Raw genomic sequence first — 23,994 nt, forward strand, 5'->3', positions numbered from 1 at the left:
TTTCAATCCAACCTTAATTTGAAGCTATTTTTTTTTTAATATCACAGGAGCTAAAATGATGTCTTATTTTCAAATCGCGCGCGATGATTAAGTACTACCAAGCCTTTCTCCTCCTTTAAAACCATCACGTGACTAACATAGTTGGTTCGAAAACTAAATTAATCGATTTATCGAATAATAGGTACGTTTCGATAGGATTATTTTTTTATATTATTCTGGTATTGAAATAGATTTTTAGTAAGACCAATTAGTTAACAGTAGAAGAAATTTAAAAACAAAAAGAAAATTCGTAATACTAACTTAAAATAAGTAGAATAGTTTAACTGTAATTTAAAAATAATCGATTTTTATAATCGATGATCATATCCTCTAATATCAGATCAGCTTCTCTGGCTTGGCTTCTCACATTTCTCACAACAAAAAGTAAAACGTGAAGAGCTTTATTTCCCTCGTTTTATTTTAGGCGGGTTTATTTATAATAATGTCTTTCGTATTAACGTTTACCTCAATGCTCGAGGGTTGAAGTGCCATGATGCAATTAGAAAAAACAAGAAAGTGTCGAAGTGTCCTCCTCGAAATAAAAAGTGACCTGTGTTGTGTTTTATGTTGGCAAATTTTTTAATGTGTCTTTAGGTCGGTACCATTTTTGGTTCATTATCTTGTATAATAATTATACAGGACAAATGTTTTAAAGTCTCTAAATTCTACTAAATAAATACATTGTTAATACTTTATATGCTTGTTTTATTTATATCATATTATGAGGATAATAATTACGTGATTCATAAGTTAATTAAGGTCGAATTATTTACGTGAACCGAGGACGTATCTTTCACGTGAATACTAATATATACATTCCCTAAAAGATACGTTAATCAACACGTATTTGCAACGTGAATTTCCCGAAAGATTTTATTGCTATTTAAGGTAAATAACACGTCTATTGAAGACGAGTTATTCACGTAATTTAAAGACGTATTTTCAATGTGACATTCCTACCAAATTTTCACGTGAAATTCACGTAAACAATTTACGTATATTGGTGACAAATGTACCCAAAATTCACGTAATTAACACGTCGGTCTGTTTGCTGGGATATTACTAATATAGGAAATCTTAAGATTTGATTTCAGCATGTCCAGCAATAAAATAGCTGGTAATTAATTTTTCTTGTTTTTTACTAATTTTCCCAGATTATTACCTTACATCTTTCATTGAGTTGATGATTCATGTTGTGGACATTCTCAATTATTATATTTCTAATTTAATACTATTCTATCTAATTCCTCAAAACAAGCAAATTTCAATTAAACCCAGCTATATTATAATACCTTTTGCTTTAGTTTTCCTTGCAAGAAATAAACAAAACACATCTAAACTAAACCTAACCTCGCTTTTGGCCATTCATTCATCTCCGTGTCATATAATTTCGACAGTCGAAATTATAATATCAACACCCTTTTTAAAGTCGCTATTAATTTCGATAGTCGCTATTTCATGACGTCACTTCGTTAGTTCAACTAAAATCCACAAGGCTCGCACAATCGCATTTCAACCGTCGCCATATTGAAAGCGACTTGTTTAGTGTCGAAATTTGATTTAGAATCAGGCCCATGGAGATGGTGGTCCAACTCTGAATCAAATGAAAACAAAAACTGCCTTTATCTTTTTTATCTTTACTCATATTTGAGTACCTGAAACTGTCTTTCGGTCTTTTCCTAGACGAAATGAAGGTAAATACGTAGCCAAAGTGGCTTTTATTTGCTTTCTTCTATATTCGTCGTCTCTTCTGCTTATATATTGTAAAAGCCGGAGATACAGGATGCAGCCAGAAAGCAGTTTCCCAAATAATCAATCTTTTAGAAAATTTTACAGTTCGTTTAAAACAGTCCTAATGAAAAGCCTCATGCTTAGTACGAATAACTTGTTTACTTTAATCACCAACACACACCTTGAATTTTGATTCGTCACTAAAAATTACTCATGACCAATCTTCTACCGACCAAGAAAGTTTAGATTTTGCCCACATGAGCTTGGTTTGTTTTTGTTTTGCTGTTAACGGTGGCTTTTCCTTTGAAGAACATAATATAATTTTTTAAACTAGTGCAGTCGTCGGATATTTGATCTCTTAAAATTAAACGAACAAGCTGAATTTTGCTAAGAATAACAATTTGCCATGTGACCCCATAACCTCGGGCTGCCCCCTAAAATTCACTCGTAGGGGGGATTTCCCCCCAAAAAATGTTTCAAACAAGAAATGTAGCTGAGATAATTGTGAACCAAAACTTTCTTTACACTTATTGTCTTGTTCTTTCAGAAACAACGCTTGAAGCGACCAACGATTTTTAATGTGCTTGAAATTATTTTTTTAAAGAAAGTTTGTATCAACTCGACGGTAAACATTCGATATCTTTTGATCAGAGTATCCTATTGACAACATAGTCCAGGGTAATAAGGATTTTCTCGGGACACTCAAAGATCCAGGTAGCTGACTACTTTTTTAGTTATTGTAGACCTATAGGAAGAAAACCTACCTGTTTCCTGCCTAGAGTTCGTGTCCGTTTTTTAATTATTAACAATTTAGTGCAAAAATCGCGATTTTTTCGATTTTTTGCATTCCATTCAAAAACTAAATAGTTGACATATAATTACAAAATTCAGTTTTTTAGAACATTGAAAAACCTTCAAAATGCCGATTTTTGAAAGTTAAAAAGATAATTTGTTGCTACGCAAACTGCAAAATAAATGTAAATCGTTATTTGTTAATAACTTTTACTAAAACTACCTTAGAACTTTAATGTCTCACCCAAAGTTGGATATTGGGGTACTTAACAAACCCTCAAAATTTGAGATCGATCCATTAATTACTTTAAGAGTTATTCTATTTGTTTATCCCAGAGACCTTTATTTTGCAATAAGATAAAACAGAAAATAATGAAGATAGAGCAATTCTGAGTATGCCAAAAGAAAGTAGAAGAGTGATAGTATCAAAATGTATTAAAAAAGGTAAAAAATAATTAACATAGTCAAAAATCCTAATGCCAAATTTTTTAAATTTTGTAGTTTATAAACATTTAGAATAACTTTAAAAATGTTGTCCGTAGAAACAATCTTTTTATATATTCGAAAAGATAGTATTTTAACACGAATTTTCAAATAAAAAATTTAGCCTGGGCTCATTTGGGACAAAGTTAGCCATATGTTTTTTTAATTCACAGCTAATTTGTTTATAATAATTAAGGAATCTCATTTTAAAGAATGGGATTTGTATTTTTCCTTAAAAAATTTGCACAAACATTATACCTTTACAGCACCCTCTACGATTTTTCAAAAATGTAGTGCAAACGATTACTAGGGGGAACCTACAAATCCAGCGAGTTAAAATAGCGAAAAAGCAATTTCAAACGAATATAATTTGCTGCATCTCCGGATCAACTCAATGGATTTTGATCTTTCTTTTTTTAATTGGTATGTAATTTTTACGTAAATTACAAATATGCAATTTGTTTATAAATTTATTAATTAATAAACAAACTAATTTGTTTAAACAATTCTTGAAAAAATATTTTTTTTACAAAAATCTATTTTTTTAATCATAGTATCATTAATGATCACAGAAAAAGTTAAAGTACACTTTAATAAATAAATAATTTTTATTAGATAATTATTTACTGAAGATAATTTATTTATTAAAGTATACCTTAACTTTTTCTATGATTAATAGGGATAGTATGATTAAAATCATGGATTTTTGTGAAAAATTTATTTTTTCAAAAATTGTTTAAACAAATTAGACTGTTTATTAATTAATAAATGTCTAGACAAATTGCATATTTGTAATGTAAATAAAAATTACATACAAATTAAAAAAAGAACGATCAAAATATATTCAGTAGATCCCGAGATATAGAAAATGATAGTAGTTTTAAGTTAATTTTTTTAGTTTTTTTACTCGTACATTTGTTGGCTCCCAACTCCCCCTTCACTTACCACGACTATTTACCAACTGAACTACATTTTTAAAAATTCGTGTAAAATACCAGCTTTTCTAATTAGGTGAGCGCAATTAGAACGAAAACATGCATTGTTTCGGAAAAATTCAAACAAGCTTATATTTTTCTAAAACTGTTTTTGTTAGTTTATATACATGTTAAAGTAAAAATTTCTACTCGCAGATTTGGCCGCTAATTGTTTATTAATTGTTTAAACAATAACAATTGTTTTGTATAAATAATTTTAAAAATATTGTTTAATTCATCATTTTACTTTGATCAAATATGTTTCTATTTTGTTTTTGATTATGATGAATCCGAATATGGCATTGCAAGTTGAAAATTCTTATATAGAAGCTCTTATATAGTATGTCTGCGTAGCTAGGAACCACATGGAAAACATTTTTATTATCAATTTTACGAAAAAAAGTTATTCTTTATAAAATGCTCAGGATAGACAAAAATCTAAAACTCAACCATCAGATATCAAATTTTATCAATTTTATACGAGTTATGTCAAAAATATGAATTTCATTAAAGAGTAAAGTACCTTTATATTCCAGACTATCAAAAAATGATATTATGAAAAGTTGTTTGAAATTAAAAACTATGTTTAAATATACAATTACATCATTCTAATCGAAAAAAAAAATTTCACTTTTTTCTCAAATTACGGATACTCATCATCATTTTATTACAATTATGATAACTGTTTTATTATCACTTTTAGGAAAAAAAGTTATTCTTCATAAAATGCTCTCCCTGGTCTAAAATCTAAGATACAACCATCAGATAACAAACTTTTTTAATTTTATACCAGGTATGTAAAAAATATGAATTTTTGTTGAGAGTTAAGTGCCTTTATTATTCACAATATTTTAATTAGAAGGATGTAATTGAACACTAAAACAAATTTTTTAATTCCAAACAACTTTTCTTAATAACTTACTTACTTACTTGCTTAATCAGTAGACCCATTTGTACCTTTCGGTGTTGGGCCGTTTATAACACAATTTATTAAATTACAGTAATTTACAATCTTCTAAGGTGTCCTAGCTCTTAATGAACTCTCTCCATTTCTTCCTATTGGATGCCATCTGTGTAGCTTCCTGCCAAGTCTTACCCTTACTCTGTAGTATCTGCGAGACGTCACTATTCCATTCTTTAATGGGTCGTCCTCTTCTGTTCTTCCCTATTGGTTTTGCTTCCCATACTCTTTTTACTTGTCTATTATTGTCCATCCGGGTTAGATGTCCGATTGCCAATTTTTTCTCCTTGATTAAGTCGAGTATCGGTTAGATTTTGAGCCTTTCTCTTATTTCTTCATTTCTGATTCTATCAATTCTTTTTACTCCGATCGTTCTTCTGAGGTATTTCATCTCTGCTGCCTAAATTCTGCTCTGCTGTCTTTTGTTTAATATCCAATTTTCTGCTCCATATGTCACCGTAGGTCTATATATTGTTTTGTATATTGTCATCTTGGTCTTTGTTGATATTTCTTTATTAAGGGATCCTCTGTTTAGTGCTTGAAATAGTTTTCCTGTGTTTTCCATTCTGTTGTTAAGATCGTCCTCAATGTCTCCTTTGTTGTTGATTACTGTTCCTAAGTATTTCTATGAATTTGTCTTTATTATTTTTTTTTGATCTATCATTACTTCTAGTTGATCTTCCGTCCCTTGTCTCCTTGATATTTTCATTATCTGAGTCTTCTCTTTGTTTACGTTTAAGTTGTATTTGCTGGCTTCTAGGTTCCATTTCTCTAAGTTGTATTTCAGTTTTTCTGCGGTTTCCGCAATTAACACTATGTCGTCTGAAAATATACACATCTCAGCGTTTATCATTTGCATTCTGTTCCAACCGATGCAGTATTTTTTGAAAGTTTTCTTACATTCTTTCACTATCTCATCTATTACATTTATGAATAGCACTGGGCTGAGACTTCCCCCTTGTCTAACTCCTTGAGTTGTTTCTTAATAACATTTTTCGATATTGTGAAATGGAAAGGTACTTTACTCTTGAGTGAAATTCATATTTTTTGACATACCTCGTATAAAATTAATTAAATTTGATATTTGATGATTGCTTTTTAGATTATATACTATGCAGAGTATTTTATAAATAATAACTTTTTTTCGTAGAACTGATAATAAAAAAGTTATCAATAGGTTCCAAGTTACGCAGACATACTGTATAAGAGCTAAAAAAATATTTTTTTGCTGAACATTTATTATTGTTGAAGCTTATTATTAAATGTATTTGAGATAAGTTTTACAGAAAAAAGTGTTGATCACTTAATATACACATATTTCTTTAGCAGGTAATTTTCGGTTTTTGTATTACATTTTTGTTATCCTTCTTAATTTTCTCAAAAAGAAATAGTTTATTTCATTTCTAAAGTAAAATAATTTAGTGCATTTTAAAGATTACATCCTAAGCTTTAAAAAAGCAAGTATAAAACTGTAATAGATCTGTTCAAACTTGAGTAATACCGTCTTAAAATGGTGGTAATTCTATAAAACTAGGAAGATTTCAAAAATTACATTTTTTGAGACGTCATATCATTGCAAAATTGAGAGTTTTATAAGAAAAATTGTATTAGTTACAAATGTTTAAATCATTTTTAAATAAAATTCATGTAAGGCTCACTTATCGCCCACACCGTACTTATGCCCATACATTTGATTTATTTTTATTATAACCATAATATAGCTTAATTCTTCTTCTTTCATGTTTAATTTGTAAAATTTCATTTGATCCATTAGTTAAAGAATTACATTAAAATAACACAACCGTGCATTTCGCCGTACGCTAGTTTACAGTGCGCCAATGTTTGTGAGAAGGGTGACTTTAGCGTTATAAATAAAAAATTATAGAAGATACAGATTTAATTTTAGAAAATTCTTTATATAAGGTTTTTTGTAAAATTTTCTGAATTTTTCAATGGTCAAGTCAGTTTTTTTCTAGAATTTATATTTTCGGAGTTATTTAAAAAAACATCTAATTTCGTAGTTCATTTCTTTAATAAAAAATGAAGCACCCACTTCTCGAGTCGAACTTTTTGATATGTTGTTTATTAAACATTTCTTAATGAAATTACAAAAAGTTTTATCTTGTTTGATTTTTCCGAAGTGAAAATCTATATGCACTCCCCTAAATATGTAAAATGATTTTTTCTACGGACAATATTTTTAAAGTTATTCTAAATGTTTTTAAACTACAAAATTTCACAAATTTGGCATTAGGATTTTTGACTATATTAGATAATTTTTTTATCGTTTTTTACTACATTTTGATAGTATCAGTTTTGTACTTTCATTTAGCATACGCAGAATTGCCCTATCTTCATTATTTTCTGTCTTACGTTATTGCAAAATAAAGGTCTCTGGGAAAAACAATTAGAATAACTCTTAAACTTATTAATGGATCGGTTTCAAATTTTGAGTGTTTGTTAAGTACACCAATACCCAACTTTGGGTGAAACACTAAAGTTCTAAGGTAGTTTTAGTAAAAGTTATTAACAAATAACGATTTCCATTTATTTGGCAGTTTGCGTAGCAACAAATTAACTTTTTAACTGTCAAAAATCGGCATTTTGAAGGTTTTTTAATGTTTTAAAAAATTCAATTTTGTAATTTTATGTCAACTATTTAGCTTTTGAATGGGGTGCAAAAAATCTAAAAAATCGCGATTTTTGCACTAAATTGTTAATAATTAAAAACGGACGCGAACTCTAGGCAGGAAACAGGTAGGTTTTCATCTTATAGGTATACAATAACTAAAAAAGTAGTCAGCTACCTGGATCTTTGAGTGTCCCGAACATGGTCTATTTCTAGCTTGTTACCCTGGAGTAACAATCAAAATGCATTTTAAAGGTGAAGAGTGCAGATTTCGTATAGAATTTTTGCATTTTGCCGTAAATAAAGTCAGTGTCTATAAAGCTGTTTAAACGTTGCGCGATTTTTGCCATTTTTTACGATTCTCATGAGATCAATAACATTTATTAGTTCCATTGACCGGTTACTATGGAATGTTCAGTGTTAGAGCCGAATCTTCAAAACCTAAAGCTTGAAATTTCGATTTTGAATTTTGGCAACAAATATGAAGCATTTGAAATATGGCTAAAAAACGCTCTATCACATTCCAAACGATCTAAAATGTTTAAAACTGCTTCTTTTCGATTAGAAAAACACGATTTTCGAAATTAAACAGCGTCAGCTACAAATTACACCTAATACTTTTTTCATGGAAGCATTTTCTGTGACGTGAGATCACTTGTAGCGTGAATGTTTAAATTAATAGTTTTTTACGTATAATTCAAATGTTTCGCATTTGTTGATAAAACTAAAAATCAAAATTACATGTTATTGGTTTTGAAAATTAAGTTAAAATATTGGAAACTTCGTAGTGTGCTGTCAATGAAAGTAATAATTTTTTTCTGCAGACTGCAGCCGTCCTGAAAATAAAACTTTCGGTATGATTTATTAAATCGAAAGTGCCATTTTACACAACTCGTACCGAAAGTAGACTTTCGGGACTAATTTTTTCACTTTCGGGACGCTTTTTTTACTTTCGGGACGATTTTGGGTAGCTAGGTAACGGCTTTGGCAATACAGTAATATTTGTAACATCAACTTTGTATTCTATTATGAACACTCTTGTCATTTAATATTCGTGTGTGTTTTCGTTATTCAATTCCAAGAAATGGAAATCAGCAGTGATAGTGAAGCCGAAATGCTTCCAGATGGGATTAGGGAAACTGATAAAGCCGCTATTTATGAATAATTGTTATAATTGTGTTATTAATATTCATAAGTAGATTTTTCTAATGTTGAACTCACGAGAGTAACTTTATAGTAATTTACGTAACAAGTTCTGAAAGTGATATTTTACGAGACGAGTAGGAAAACTCCAGGGCGAGCCTCGTAAAATCACTTTTGGATCGTATTACGTACAACATTTTTTCTGCAGGCGTTTTGTACGTTAAAAAGAATATAATCTATAAACTTTACTTATGAACTTTTATTAAACACTTTAATTATGACAAGCGTTGTCATAATAAAATAAAAAGTTGATGTTTTTGTCAAAGCCGTTACCTAGCTACCCAAAATCGTCCCGAAAGTAACAAAATCGTCCGGAAAGTGAAAAAATTAGTCCCGAAAGTAAGTACTTTCGATACGAGTTGGGTAAAAAATAAATCATACCGAAAGTTTTATTTTCGGGACGCCTGCAGAAAAAAAGTGTTTAATAAAAGTTCATAAGTAAAGTTTATCCATATATTCTTTTTAACATACAAAACGGCTGCAGAAAAAATATTGTACGTAACCCGATCCAAAAGTGATTTTACGAGACTCACAGGATTCCAGGACTCGCCTACGGCTCGCCCTGGAAACTTCCTACTTGTTACGTAAATTACTATTTTCTATGGATGCTATACAATGTACAACTTCTCTCACCACATACATACATTAAAATTGAACAATTTCTCACGCAGCGAGAAAAGTTGACCAATGCAGTGAGAAATATTTTTTCTCACTGGTTCTCCGCTAGTTTTACATACATATGATAGCCGTTTCTATGGTAACAGCACAATACAAACACAATTTATTAATGTTGTCAAACGAAATGTGCTGAAGCAAGACCTACCAGGAATTACCTTTCAAAACTGTTCAAAAATAACTGTTAATTGAATTTTAAATAAATAACGTAGATATATACATTTTTAGAATATTAAATACCTATGTACATGTATATGTATTTTATTTCAATTAATGCATATAATATACCTAAAAGCACCTAAATTATTTAATTTTGAAGTCTGAACTCTTGACAAAACCGTATCCATAGAAAAAGTACAGTGTACAACACATGAGAAAATTACATATTTCTCCCTCGCTTGATTTGCGGCACTCGCCTCGTGCCTTGGCTCGTGCCAACAAACTTCTGCGCTCGTGAGAAATGTGTCTTTTTTCCCACTTGTTGTACAATATACTATTATCAATCTTATTATTTTATCTGTTATTTAATCTGTTATTTCTGAGAGAACGGTTCATTCTACATAAAAAGTGCTAATAAACATATTTGTTCAAAATTATTTAAAATTTGTTGTTTAAAACATTTTTTTACGGCCTACAGATTCTTAGTAAATTTGGGGTTTGGGGAAGCCTGGTGGTAGGAGTGGCAAAATTCTTTGTATCTTTTTGAGGGTAGCAAAATTTATATTTTTAGCTAAGTTCAGCTTACTCTTATATTTTTTAAAGATTCGGTGACACTTTTGTCTCTGACGACTGGAGTAAACTCCGAGTATACTTCTAAATTGGGACAGCTTGTATATTAATGCACCCTATTAGCTTATATGCGTATTTTGGCATTGGCTCCGAGCTTAACATGTAAGGTACATTCCATGTCAAATCACTCAGGCAAAAAATTTTGGATCTCCGATTTGTCTGAAAATATAGCTTCTGCGAGACGTAAAAATAAGATATTTAAGGTCAAAAATCTTCTTCTTCTTTTTTTCTCAAAATGTTGTTTTATGCGATTTTACAGTGATTTGGTGTTTATTTAAAAAAATTTGCATTTTCTGTCGTAAAGTATCAATGAAAAACATAATATTTTAATAGAAAGGACTCAAAAATGTCATTATATGGCATTATAACAAGTTATTTTGAATCAAAACAAGTTTTTGACCAAATTTTATAGTGTAAAAAACGTTAAAATACCGTTTTTTACATTTTCCTCCATTCCCAAAAGACATCATCATCGATTTGGCTGAAAATTTGCCCACAGATAGCCAAAAGATAGGACTTTAAGTGTTTAGAAGGATTTGAATTACCTATATTACAATACCAAAAAAGTTACATGCAGTAATATCAGACTCAAAAGTATATATTAGTCCAGTCGGGATAGCATTTGACCTTGAATGCCGAGCTGCCCAAAATTTTATTTTTCTGATCTTTAGGGAAGTCAATAGTAGCCTAAATTTAAAATCACGAATGAATTCCTCCGTTACGTTAGCCGCCATCTTGATTTTAAAGGAGAACCTGTTTTGCTCAATATCTCCGCCATTTTTAACTTTTCGACAAAAATGGTAGGAACTGAAATTGTTCCAAATAAATCGTATTTACAATTATTACAATTTCTTTTTAACAATTTTTGTCGTGAAATCGATATTTTCGAGTTAATTGTACTTACAGTAGACGCCTATATTTTTGACTATAATATTGCATGTAACTTTTTTGGTATTGTAATATAATTCAAATCCTTCTCACCACTTAAAGTCCTATGTTTTGTCTATCTGTGGGCAAATTTTCAGCCAAATCGATTATGATGTATTTTGGGAATGGAGAAAAATGTAAAAAACGGTATTTTAACGTTTTCTACACTATAAAATTTGATCAAAAGGTTGTTTTGAGTCAAAGTAACTTGTTATAATGCCATATAATGACATTTTTGAGTCCCTTCTATTAAATATTATGTTTTCCATTGATACTTTACGATAGAAAATACAAATTTGTATAAATAAACACCAAATCACTGTAAAATCGCATAAAATAACATTTTGAGAAAAAAGAAGATTTTTTGACCTTAAATATCTTATTTTTACGTCCCGCAGAAGCTATATACCAATTTTCAGACAAATCGGAGGTCCAAATTTTTTTTTGCTCCAAAATTGAGTGATTTGAAATGGAATGACCCGTAACACTGTTGCCATATCCTCTATTTTTTCATACTTTTCAAAACGTTGAATTATCCACGTCAGTCTGTCCGTCCGTCCGTCCGTCTTTCTGTCTGTCTGTAACATTACACCAGGTAGAATGACAAATGAGGTGTCAAATGAAAGCTTATAATCCAAGGATGGTACTAAAGGTGAGAAATTTGACCTAGGCTGTCTGTCCGTCTGTCCGTCCGACCGCGAATATAAATCCTCCGTCACTATACCAGGTAGTACCATCCTTGGATTATAAGCTTTCATTTGACACCATATTTGTCATTCTACCTGGCATAATGACGGAGGAGTTATATTCGCGTTCGGACGGATATACGGACACACAGCCTAGGTCAAATTTCTCACCTTTAGTACCATCCTTGGATTAAAAGCTTTTATTCTTCTTCTTCTTCTTCTTCATTCTTGTATGTAGGCTTTAAAGCCTGTTTCTTCTTCAATATTAGCCTCCTAAATTATTTAAGTTATCGCACCATCTCTTTCTTGGTCTGCCAATACTTCTTCGTCCATTTGGAGACATCTCGTGCTATTCGTACTATCCTATCCTCTGCCATTCTAGTAATGTGTTCGTTCCACTCCTGTTTCCGTTTTGTCACCCATCCATTTATGTCTTCTACATTGTATGATCTTATGTTTTCGCTTCTCTCCCTATCCAACAGACTTTTCCCTGATATTCGTCGGAGTATTTTCATCTCTGTTGTTTCTAGTAGTCGTCTCGTTTTAGAAGTGTCAGGTCTTGTCTCCGCCGTGTATGTCAATATAGGTCTAATTGCTGCTTTATCGATTCTTGCTTTTGTATCTTGTCTTAGGTGTTTGTTCTTCCAGATTGTGTAATTAAGGGATCCCGCCGCTTTACTTGCTTTTAAGCTTTGTTGTCGTACTTCGTCTTCAACATCTCCGTAACTGGTTATATTTATTCCCAGATATCTAAACCTTGCTAAACCAGATATCTAAAGCTTTCATTCGACACCTCATTTGTCATTCTACCTGGTATAATGAGGGAGGAGTTGTGTTTACGGACAGACAGACAGAAGGACGGACGTGGATAATTCAAAGTTTTCACATTTTTTCACGTTCTTATAAAATTATTCTATTATTCTTGTAGGTACATTTAACATTCAGCCCTATTCTGTAACTTTTAACAAATCGAATAGAAATGACCAAGTCGAATCGTAATTACCCAAAATCGGAATGTTTGATATCTATCGCGTCATTTTTATGTTTGGATTGGTATTCTGTAACTCATATCGTAATCGAAATCTCTGACTTCTATTTCACGCTGTTCTGAGGAGGCGGCAACCGCGCATTAACCAGTGTTCTGTGACCTGTTTGTTACTCGAAATATGACACCGTTGCCTTATCCTCAATGTTTTCATACTTTCTTCATACTAACCTCAAGTTTTGAAAAGTATCTAAATAAAATATTAGTGTAAATACTGGATGCAAAAAGCTCAAAAGAGGATAAATGGTTTTAAATTAGGGTTAATTAAAATTGATATAAAACAGAAGATAAACTGATAAATAAAAAGATAAGTGAAAGTGTATATAAGAAGTATAAATGCTTTTAACGCTCGGTTTCATAATCAGTTAAAGTGGACTTTAAATTTTAAGTTGGTACCTTTAGCAATGCAATTCATACGGGTAAATGTCAACTTTAAAGTGAATTTTAGTTAATGTTCACTTTAAGTTGATTATGAAACCGGGCGTTTTAAATCAAAGATATTTAAATTGATGTTATTAATTCATAATTATTAATAAATTATTTAAAATTGATATTACTAATAATATGCAATCTTCTAGATTCGACTCCAGCTGAAATAACTGCTAAACAACTTTTCTCAAAAATGGCATCTTTTTTATAATTTGTTCAGACTATGAGCGTTGACTGATAAATATACAAGTAGGTACCTATATATTTATCAATCAACGCATAGGAAGTCTATTGTATGCTATTCTCGTACATTATACCTGATTGAAATTGTACAAGAAATAAAAGCAAAAAAGTATGGCAACACTGCGAGCGGCAAACATTCAGATGTCACATAGCAAATAAATAAGGTTAGGTTAGGTCCAATTCATACTCGTACAACAGCGTACAACATGTCTAAATTAAATATATAATTATCTAAACAAATAAAATCACAGACTAAAAATGAAGCAGCTAAAAAAAAGGTAGAAATACTATAAATAATTATGAATAAGTAGTAATCAATTATTTTTATATATAGGGTGTCCCAAAAGTAGCGGAACGGTTGAATATTTCGCGAACTGAACATCGGATCAAAAAACTGAAAAATACTTGTTCAAACATTTTCAAAAATCTATCCAATGACACCAAACACCAACCCCCACTACACCCCCTGAAGGTGGGGTGGGGGGTAACTTTAAAATCTCAAATAGAAACCCCCAGTTTTTCTTGCAAATTTGGATTCGTTACGTAAAAGTAGGCAACTTTTATTCAAGACATTTTTTTGAACTGTGGATAGATGGCGCTATAATTGGGAAAAACGATTTATCCTGATACCATAGATAAATTATAGAAACGGTCTAATATCTCACGAAATACACTTCAAAAATGAGAAACCAATAAGCAGATTTTAATCTTTTTCGAAAACCTATCGAATAACACCAAACATGACCATCTAACCCACCCCCTGGAGGTGGGGTGAGGGGTAACTTTAAAATCTTAAATAGCAACTCCGACTTTTTATTGCAGATTCGGATTCGTCATAAAAAATTAAGCAACATTTATTCGAAACTTTTTTTAAAATTTCTGATAGATGGCGCTAATAAATCGTATTTTTCCAATTAAAGCGCCATCTATTAACAATTCTAAAAAATGTTTCAAATAAATGTTGCTTAATTTTTCATGACGGATCCGAATCTGTAATAAAAAGTGGGGGTTGCTATTTAAGATTTTAAAGTTACCCCCCACCCCACCTCCAGGGGATGGGTTGGAGGGTCACGTTTGGTGTTATTCGAAAGGTTTTCGAAAAAGATTAAAAATCTGTTTTATAGTTTCTCATTTGGAGGTGTATTTCGTGAGATATTAGACCGTTTCTATAATTTACCTATGGTATCAGGATAAATCGTTTTTCCCAATTATAGCGCCATCTATCCACAGTTCGAAAAAATGTCTTAAATAAAAGTTGCTTACTTTTACGTAACGAATTAAAATCTGTAAGAAAAACTGGGGGTTTCCATTTGAGATTTTAAAGTTACCCCCCACCCCACCTCCAGGGGGTATAGTGGGGGTTGGTGTTTGGTGTCATTGGATAGATTTTTGAAAATGATTGAACATATATTTTTCAGTTTTTCGATCCGATGTTTAGTTCGCGAAATATTCGACCGTTCCACTACTTTTGGGACACCTTGTATAAAATATAAACGTCAAAACAAAACAAAATGCGCTTGCGTCAACCACAATTCCGATAATCGAAATCTCATCTCGACAGGGTAAATGCTGTCGAAGTGGAGAACACACAATTTTCTTACCTAAGGTAGTCTCTTTTACATAGTATTAAATTTGCTTTGGTATATAGAGTAGATCCTACTTCGCCTAAACGGCAATCACAGCAACCGCACTTGAGACAGTCTTCGTGCCAAAAAAGGTCCAACGCCTTAAGAAGGAATCTATCGTGAATTCGTTTTCCGCACCCCGCGCACTCGCGTACATTGATACCAGTCGTAGATAACGTATTGGGAGCACTAGACACGGACACAGGGGTAACACCGGTAGGCAGGGATATAGACGATCGTGTAGTTGACACTTGGTTTTCTCCAGATTCTGAAAGTAAAAGTAAATAGTAAGTTTGTTGTCATTTTGATAAGATAAAGAAAAATACTTGTGGAGTACATACTTAAATATTAAAGATTATGTCTCAACATTACCGTAAAATGAGGCTACTTTGTGACACTTTTTTAGGTTTTGTGATGATATAGTACATACACTTTCGGTTTATTATAATTTTATTATTATAATTATAATTAAAATACCACCTGAAAACTCAATCTTTCCTCCATGTTCAGTGAAAACTATAATGCGCTATATGTTATAGAAATCAAGAAAATTTCAAAAAAAGTTGTCACGAAGTCGCCCCATGGGTGGGGGTTTCTTTGTGACACGTAAATTTTTCTGCGATATATACATGGAATTCTAACTGTGGCACAAAGAAATACCCGTACATTTTGTACAGACAACATTTTAATATTAAATGGAGGCAACATATTGTGTTAAAATATAAATTAACTTTGGGAGAAACTAAAAATCTTCAAGGCAAGTCAAAGTTTACGCGCCAAACTAAAATCACCTGTTTTGACGATGATCAAATCAGCTGTGGCATTACGAACGAGCGAAGCTGCACTAAGAACTTTATTTATTGTCCCCTAGATAGCGCACATAGTCTACTATTGAAATAAAACATTTTAATTATTCCAACATTTCTAATGGCTCGGCCAAGTTAATAAGTTTAACTGTAGAGGCCACTGTCAAAAAGTAACCACAAGGTACGATTAATTACAGGGACCCGATCCGTCAAATGTCCGTAAACTGCGCATGTGCGAGGCGACGGTGTGTGAATGTGTCAAACCCAGCATAGGGATTACGTACACTCGATACGCATCGTATCCGCCATGTTTTCCCGTAAGGCGCTATGGGAAAACATGGCGGATACGATGCGTATCGAGTGTACGTAATCCGGGCCCTGGTCAAACCACAGTATCATAGATAAGGGATAACAAATTTTACAGAATACATCACCCAATGTATTCTGTGTTAATACTGTGGTTCAACACTTCAACTGAAATTTTTAATTAATTAAGGTGCATTTAAGGGGGATCTTGTCTTGTAGTCGAAGGTTTATTATTGTACTTTAATCTTTGATATTGTTGTGTTTGTATGTCTTTAAAAATCACAATATAGTAGTTTATTAATAAAAAATTTAAAATATGTATTGTGATTATTTACAAATTTAACTACAAAGATATTTTATTCATATAGGTACCCCTAATTAAAAAAAGTATTGTGATTATTCACTAATATAACTACCAGGATATTTCATTCATCTACCATTAATTCCCCTCTGCTATTAGAGGGTAGGTACTGCAAATTTGTAAGTGCTGCACAAACTTGAAAAATAAAGCGAAGTTAGAATATTACCATGAATTGAAAAACATTTAATTCTTCCGATTGCTTGTTCTACATGAATTATTCCTCTGGTCACTGCCCTAATACAAGAAGTTACTTGTTCTTTAGTATAAACTGTGGTACTACCCTTACCTGCAAGAATTAAATCACCAGGTCTCATTTGATGCACAATACCACCATCCTGGACATTTTTTGTCTAATGTAAAAATTACTAATTAGGAGCAAACAAACCTTTGAAACTGTTTATGTGTTTATAAACCTATAAGTTGGTTTTTGATAAACCATTAATGTTGGTTTTTGGTATGTCACTTCTGTACAATCCACAATAATATGTAAAAGTGCTGTAAACTATAGGTGAACATAATTTATTTTTAAGTTGTGATGGTATATTTTTTATTAGCTGGATGAACAAAGTTTCATGCATAACGATTAACAATGTATATATATTTGCAATAGTCCCTCTACTGCAGCCAGGTTTGTCTGCAACAAATTTAAACGTAATTGCATCAATGTCATGAATAATTTTATTGATCTTATTTAAAGTTATACATACTTCTTTAGACACGATTGGGGAAAATGTTGAGGATGAATTTTTATAAAAACGACAGTATGAAGTACATGCACTCACGAACAGTATAAAGTTAGTTGCTTAATCTTTCAAGTTACGTATAATACAAATAAAGTGTGAAAAAGATATATCAGTGTTTTTAGTAAATATATTTCTTGATAATTTTTGGTCTTTGGATTTGTCTTCTTCGGAAATATGAAAATAAGTATTAAAATATGATGAAAAAAAGATTAAAAACAATCTTAATATTATTTGTAAAATCTGTCAAAATAATTCATTTTCTAATCAATTTTACAGCCATAACACACTGACTTACACGGTGGTCATGATTGATAACTATAGTCAAGCAATGTTGGCCACTGTTATAATTTGGATAGGTGACCGCTTAGGAACGTCTTATGTTGTTGCTTTGCCTTACTTTTTTTTTTAATTTTTGGTATTTTATTAATAAAAAAATTTGGTAAGAAATACGTATTAAAATTAGTTTAATATTTAAATAAAATACAAATAAACTGTTTAAAATATGTTTATTTCATTGAAATCATATAATCGAAGTATAACTTCTTAGGTGCGTACAAAATACAACACATTCTTTTTTTTTGTTAAAACTGTGATATTTCACCCATCCATGATCCATGATAATATTCTAACTGAATATTACTTAGCATATTAAATATTAAACAATATTTCAATAGACAGTAGTTGTTATTCCCATGTACACTTTCACTAAATTGTGATCATTATTGGTATGCTGAAATGGAAATCTATATTTGAATGTTATGATGGAACAACGTTGTAATCGCCAATAGTTTCATATGTGGGTTTTCCATGAAAAAACGTCCTGTATGCGCAAAATAATGTACTGCCGACATCCTATAGTCTATCATATTACGCTCATAAAGATACCTTTTTTCAAAATGATCAATTACAACATGCTTTGTTCAATGTGTCCACAAAATCTGATTTGGCGTTTACAAACGTTGTTCCAGCATAGCATTTATTTGACAAATTATCTAATTTTAGTTTCAGCTGAGTATTCTCTTATTCAAGAAAATACATTTCTGTCTTGTTGTGCACTACTTGATGTGATACCACTTGAATGAGATGATTCTGGTTGACTTTCAAGTGGTAATGAAGATGTACATCTACATCTACAATCCATTAAATAAAATAAAAAAAAACAGTGGTAAACATTTCTGAGATTTAATGCTCGTACTTGTAGTTTGCATACTAAAACAAAACAAATAATATTTTATAGTTATCAAAAAAAAAAACAATAATACATTATTATTGTACCTGTGATATATTTTTTTATAGACACAATCCTTGTTAGTCATATCATATTGCTTTCAATTTTATAAATTACACAAAATCAAGGATTTACACACAAGATAGTAGGGGAAAGGTAGGTAAAGTGGAATGGGTGGGTAAAGCGGAATAAGCTTAAAATTTAATTTCAAAATTGGCGGTTTTTGTTGTAACTCCTACCACAATATACCTTTTGACATTTGGCAATATTTACTTCAATATGGCGCACTTTCATTGATATGTTCATGTGAGTTAAACAAGATCATTGTTTTTTAACAAAAAGTTGTAATATTTGGTGACTAAGACGAAATTTCTTATCAGCAACAGGTAAGTTTTTCTAACCGTATTTATTATCTATTGTATAAAATGGTTATTTGTGGATATAAATACTCTTTCTTTAACTTATTAGCACGTTTGGTTAGTAGCTATCGTGTTTGTACAGAAAAAATGTTGATGCGGGTAAAGTGGAATGAAACGTATGCGGGTAAAGCGGAATGAAGTTCCACTTTACCTCCTAAAAGTTTAACAATGTTATTAAGTGACAACATTTTTTTAGCATGCCTAATTTTTACAAACGAAAGACTTCGCAGCAGAGTTGGGACGAGAAGGCAATGGCTGAGGCTCTAACTGCATGTCAAGGTGGTTTATCAATTCATTCTTCTGCAAAACAATATAACATTCCATCGACAACTCTTTTTAGAAGATTAAAGCGACCACCGGAAGAACGTTTAGTGAAGCAACTTGGACGATTCCGTTGCGTGTTCACGGTAGATCAAGAGAGGATGTTGGTAAACTATATTCTTAAAATGGAAGAACGCCTGTTTGGGCTAACTATTTCTGACTTAAAATATCTTACCTACGAGTTTGCCATACGAAATAACATTGAACATAGATTCAATAATGAGAAGAAAGAAGCTGGTAAAGTATGGTTGCTTGGTTTCATGAAACGGCACCCAGTTCTTTCACTTCGACTTCCAGAAAAAACGTCAACAGCGCGAGCGTCAGCATTTAACGCAGTTAGTGTCGGAAAGTTCTTTGATTTATTGGAAGACTTATACCAAAAACACAACTACAAACCTAACCGCATCTATAATTGTGACGAAACCGGAATCTCTACCGTGCCAAATAAGCCTTCAAAGATTATTTCAAAAAAGGGGAAAAAGCAAGTAGGAGTTTTATCATCAGCTGAAAGAGGTACGCTTACAACTGCAGAAATTTGCTTCAACGCTGCAGGGGAATACATCCCTCCTGCTCTTATTTTTCCACGGGTGAGACATCACTTGACATTCGACATTGGAGTTCCTCTGAATACCAAAATTTTCACGCATGCTTCTGGATGGATGCAGACCGAAATCTTTACGGCTTGGTTTCACCATTTTATTAAATTTGCGAAGCCTACCTCCGAGGACAGGGTTTTACTAATTTTAGATGGCCATTCAACCCACATAAAAAACATTGAAGTCTTAGAGCTTGCTAAGAAAAACTTTGTAGACATCCTGGTGCTACCACCACATTGCACACATCGACTTCAGCCACTGGACGTATCATTTATGTATCCCATGTCGACCTTCTATGAACAGGCAGTGCGAGTTTGGCTGCGAACCCACCCGGGGAAAGTACGATTCATGATGTCGGTCCTCTCTTCGGAGAAGCTTACTTGAAGGCAGCTAGTATGGCAACAGCTATCTCAGGATTTAAGAAGACGGGTATTTGGCCGTTTGAGAGACCTGATCCAAACGTTTTCGTGGCTGCAGATACAACTGATCGTCCTGGGCCTCTACTCGCTACATTTAACCTGCCATCAGCGTCCACTCCAGTGTCAAATGACATTCTCCTCCATAAGACTATTGTTAGTCCTGCGGATATTTTACCTATCCCACGGGTCGCTTCAAATATCGAAAATCCAACGAAGAAAAGGGCTCGATCAGGAAAAACTGTAGTAGCAACTTCTACCCCTTTTATTGAAGAGTTAAAGAATTTGAAGGCTCCGACCCCAAAAAATCCAACCAAGAAAGTTACGAAGCAACTATTTCAAAGCGACAGCGAAGAAGAAGATGATGCAAACATCAGCATTTATAGTGACACCGACAGCGGTTCAGAGTTGGACCTACCAGTTCAAATTCCTACCATAAAAACAGAAGATATTAAGGAAGGGATATATGTAGCTGTAGAGTACAACGGACAAACATTTCCCGGTTTAGTAATTTCAAAATCAGGTGAATCAGCGTCTGTAAAGTGTATGGAAAGGACGCAAAAATATTTCAAATGGCCTAATAAAGATGATGTATTAGATTACAACATTAAGGACATTAAAATGATTATTAATGAACCAAAACAGTTAAGACGAGGGTTTTTCAATGTTCCTGAGCTCTGTTTATATGCTTAGTTGAATAAATAATATTAATTCATTTTAAGTTTTTGTATTCCGCTTTACCTCCAATATGGCGGGTAAAGTGGAATATTACACCACTTTTACTTTTGACGTTTTTCTCCGAAGTGGTGATATATTAGTTTAATTTCTTAACAGTACTACGTAGGGCTATAACGTAAGTGGCTTCTTCCATAAACTCAAACTTTTAAGACGAATACTTCTACCGGGATACAAGCTTGAATCGGTAATTATTCCACTTTACCTACCTTTCCCCTACTACTGCATTTCTTCAGCATCTTCACCAGTCCTATTTGAAAATATGGTGAGAAGAGTTTCTTTATCTTCTTTATAAAAGTAGCAGGAACATAATATAATGAGTAGTTTTACTTTTACTCTCTTCTGCAGATTTCCTAAAAATATGGTGTCATTATACCCTAAATTTACAATTTTAGATATTTTAGTACTTACAATATCAATAATAACCATTGGGGTACCCAACACATTACCATTTTATAGAAATTAAATAATAATAACGTACAAGCAATATAAGTATTCCATTTCTACAAACAAAAATAAAACTTGACGTCTATTAAATGTCACAAATACCACGTGTGCATTTAACTGACACTGACAGTTGACGGATCGGGTCCCTGTAATTAATCGTACCTGTAACCACATGTGTCACAAAGTAGCCACACTTTACGGTAGATAAACTTAATCTAACCTTTTTTTTGGTCACTTGGTAGGCAATCAGACACCATAGTAAATAGTACCAAGACTGGTAAAAGCTGGTCGTCAGATTCAGTTATCGGAACGACTATCTGATAACTATCCAAAGAGGAGTTAGACAAGATTGTATACTTTCGCCATTGACTTGGTTCTGTTCGCAACAGATTCAAAAAGGCATGGACACCAGAAGGTCACTTTTCAGTTAGAACATGCTAGAGCTCTGTTTATACTATATATACAGTAGAGCGTAAATAATCCAAACTAATTGGTACAGGGGTAGTTCGGATTATCAAATTGTTCGGATTATCGAACATATGTTCAAAATACATACAAATCTCATAAACATATGTACATACGTTTTAGTTACAAGGAATAAAACACCTGCATAATAAACAAATATATTGTATGTATTTCTACATAAACAAAACAAAAATCCGCGGTCATATTTTGCCCATATTGTCATATTAAATCCAAAAAATCGGTCCGCGATCATAATTTTTAATTTTATAATTTTTTTTGCGTTCGGATTAGCGAACGTTCGGATTACCAGGGTTCGGATTATCGACGCACTACTGTACTTTATAAGAAAGTGAACGGCCGTAGCTCAGCTGCATGATACTGGCCTCGTAAGCCAGAGCGCACGGGTTGGAGCCCCGGTAACGACAATCCATTTTCATTTCTAAAAATGATACGAGCCGTTTCACCGTGCCTCGGAGAGCACGTTAAGCCGTCGGTCCCCCTGGGCTAGTGTACATTGACACTAGTTACTTGAAACAGGGTCAAAGATGTAATTGGCGCCGGAACAATCCGAAAGAATCTCCACGGCAAAAATGCCATACGATATTATTATTATCCACAGAGAACGGCAGTTCTCACCAGTGGCGCACAACACCCTACATGCGACACTATATATACACGAAATTTTCGATTTTCTAAACCTGAGTGAAGTGAAAATTGGGCCAAATCCCGTCTTAAAGTTTAGGAAAAGACTCGTCCATTCATATGTCAACTATCAATTTTGGTCCAAGGGTGTGGATTTTACGGCCCTTCCCATTTAAAGCCTGTTTTTCGTTCTCGTCCCCAAAACTCCCAAAAATTTCAAAAATTTAAGCCCGACCTTTACGGCTTCTGATAGCACAGATAATTACCTTTTAGTCCTGTCGCCAGGGGGGGTACAACGGCCTCGTTAATTCAGATGGACTTACTCAAGTTTTTTTATGTATTTTGACCCGTAGAACACGAATTTTTTGGGTAACAGTTGATCCGAATGTCGATAAGATTGTTATAGACCAAGAACTTGAGGAATCAAATAACAGCGATTTTTGGCAAAACAAAACAATATTTTGTATTTTTTGGGCCATTTTAAGTAAAAAATATTTCTACAAGTTTTTTCGTAGGATGCACAGTTTTCGAGATAAACGCGGTTGAACTTTAAAAAAAATCGAAAAATTGCAATTTTTGAACCCGAATAACTTTTGATTAAAAAATAAAATAGCAAGTCTGCTTACCGCATTTGAAAGTTTAAGTCAAATTATATCGGTTTTGATTATTTGCATTGGTAAAAATTTATTTTTTTATTGTTTAACAAAGCTATAAACACGTAGGGTTTCCCGTGCTTTTACATGCGTTTTAACGCATGTAACGTAGAAATAGTCTTGATTGCACTAGTACCTATTCTACCTACTCGTTCGATTTTAAATGAGAAATCATAGAAACATCACTCACGCACTAGTTGTTTGTAGCTTTGTTTAACAATAACACAATAAATTTTTAGAAATGCAAATAATCAAAACCGACATAATTTGACTTGAACTTTCAAAGGCGCTAAGCAGAATTGCTATTTTATTTTTTAATCAAAAGTTATTCGGGTTTAAAAATTGCAGTTTTTCGATTTTTTCAAAGTTCAACCGCGTTTATCTCGAAAACTGTGCATCCTACTAAAAAACTTGTAAAAATATTTTTTGCTTAAAATGACCCAAAAAATACAAAATATTGTTTTGTTTTGCCAAAAATCGCTGTTATTTGATTCCTCAAGTTCTTGGTCTATAACAATCTTATCGACATCCGGATCAACTGTTACCCAAAAAATTCGTGTTCTACGGGTCAAAATACATAAAAAAAACTTGGGTAAGTCCATCTGAATTAACGAGGCCGTTGTAC

At 32.4% G+C, this 23,994-nt stretch overlaps 1 protein-coding gene across 4 annotated transcripts in view; it reads right to left on the minus strand.

The window, feature by feature from the left end:
• Positions 1-23,994, minus strand: part of LOC114327855 (LIM domain only protein 3) — a 616,892-nt gene that overhangs the window by 28,151 nt on the left and 564,747 nt on the right. For all 4 annotated transcript variants that reach the window (XM_028276570.2, XM_050651703.1, XM_028276569.2 and 1 more), the window contains one exon: positions 15,208-15,499. In XM_028276570.2, the coding sequence (XP_028132371.1) occupies positions 15,208-15,499 (292 nt within the window). The remainder of the gene's footprint in view (positions 1-15,207; positions 15,500-23,994) is intronic.

This window comes from Diabrotica virgifera, chromosome 5 (genome assembly GCF_917563875.1).
Source record: "Diabrotica virgifera virgifera chromosome 5, PGI_DIABVI_V3a".
NCBI lineage: Eukaryota > Metazoa > Arthropoda > Insecta > Coleoptera > Chrysomelidae > Diabrotica > Diabrotica virgifera.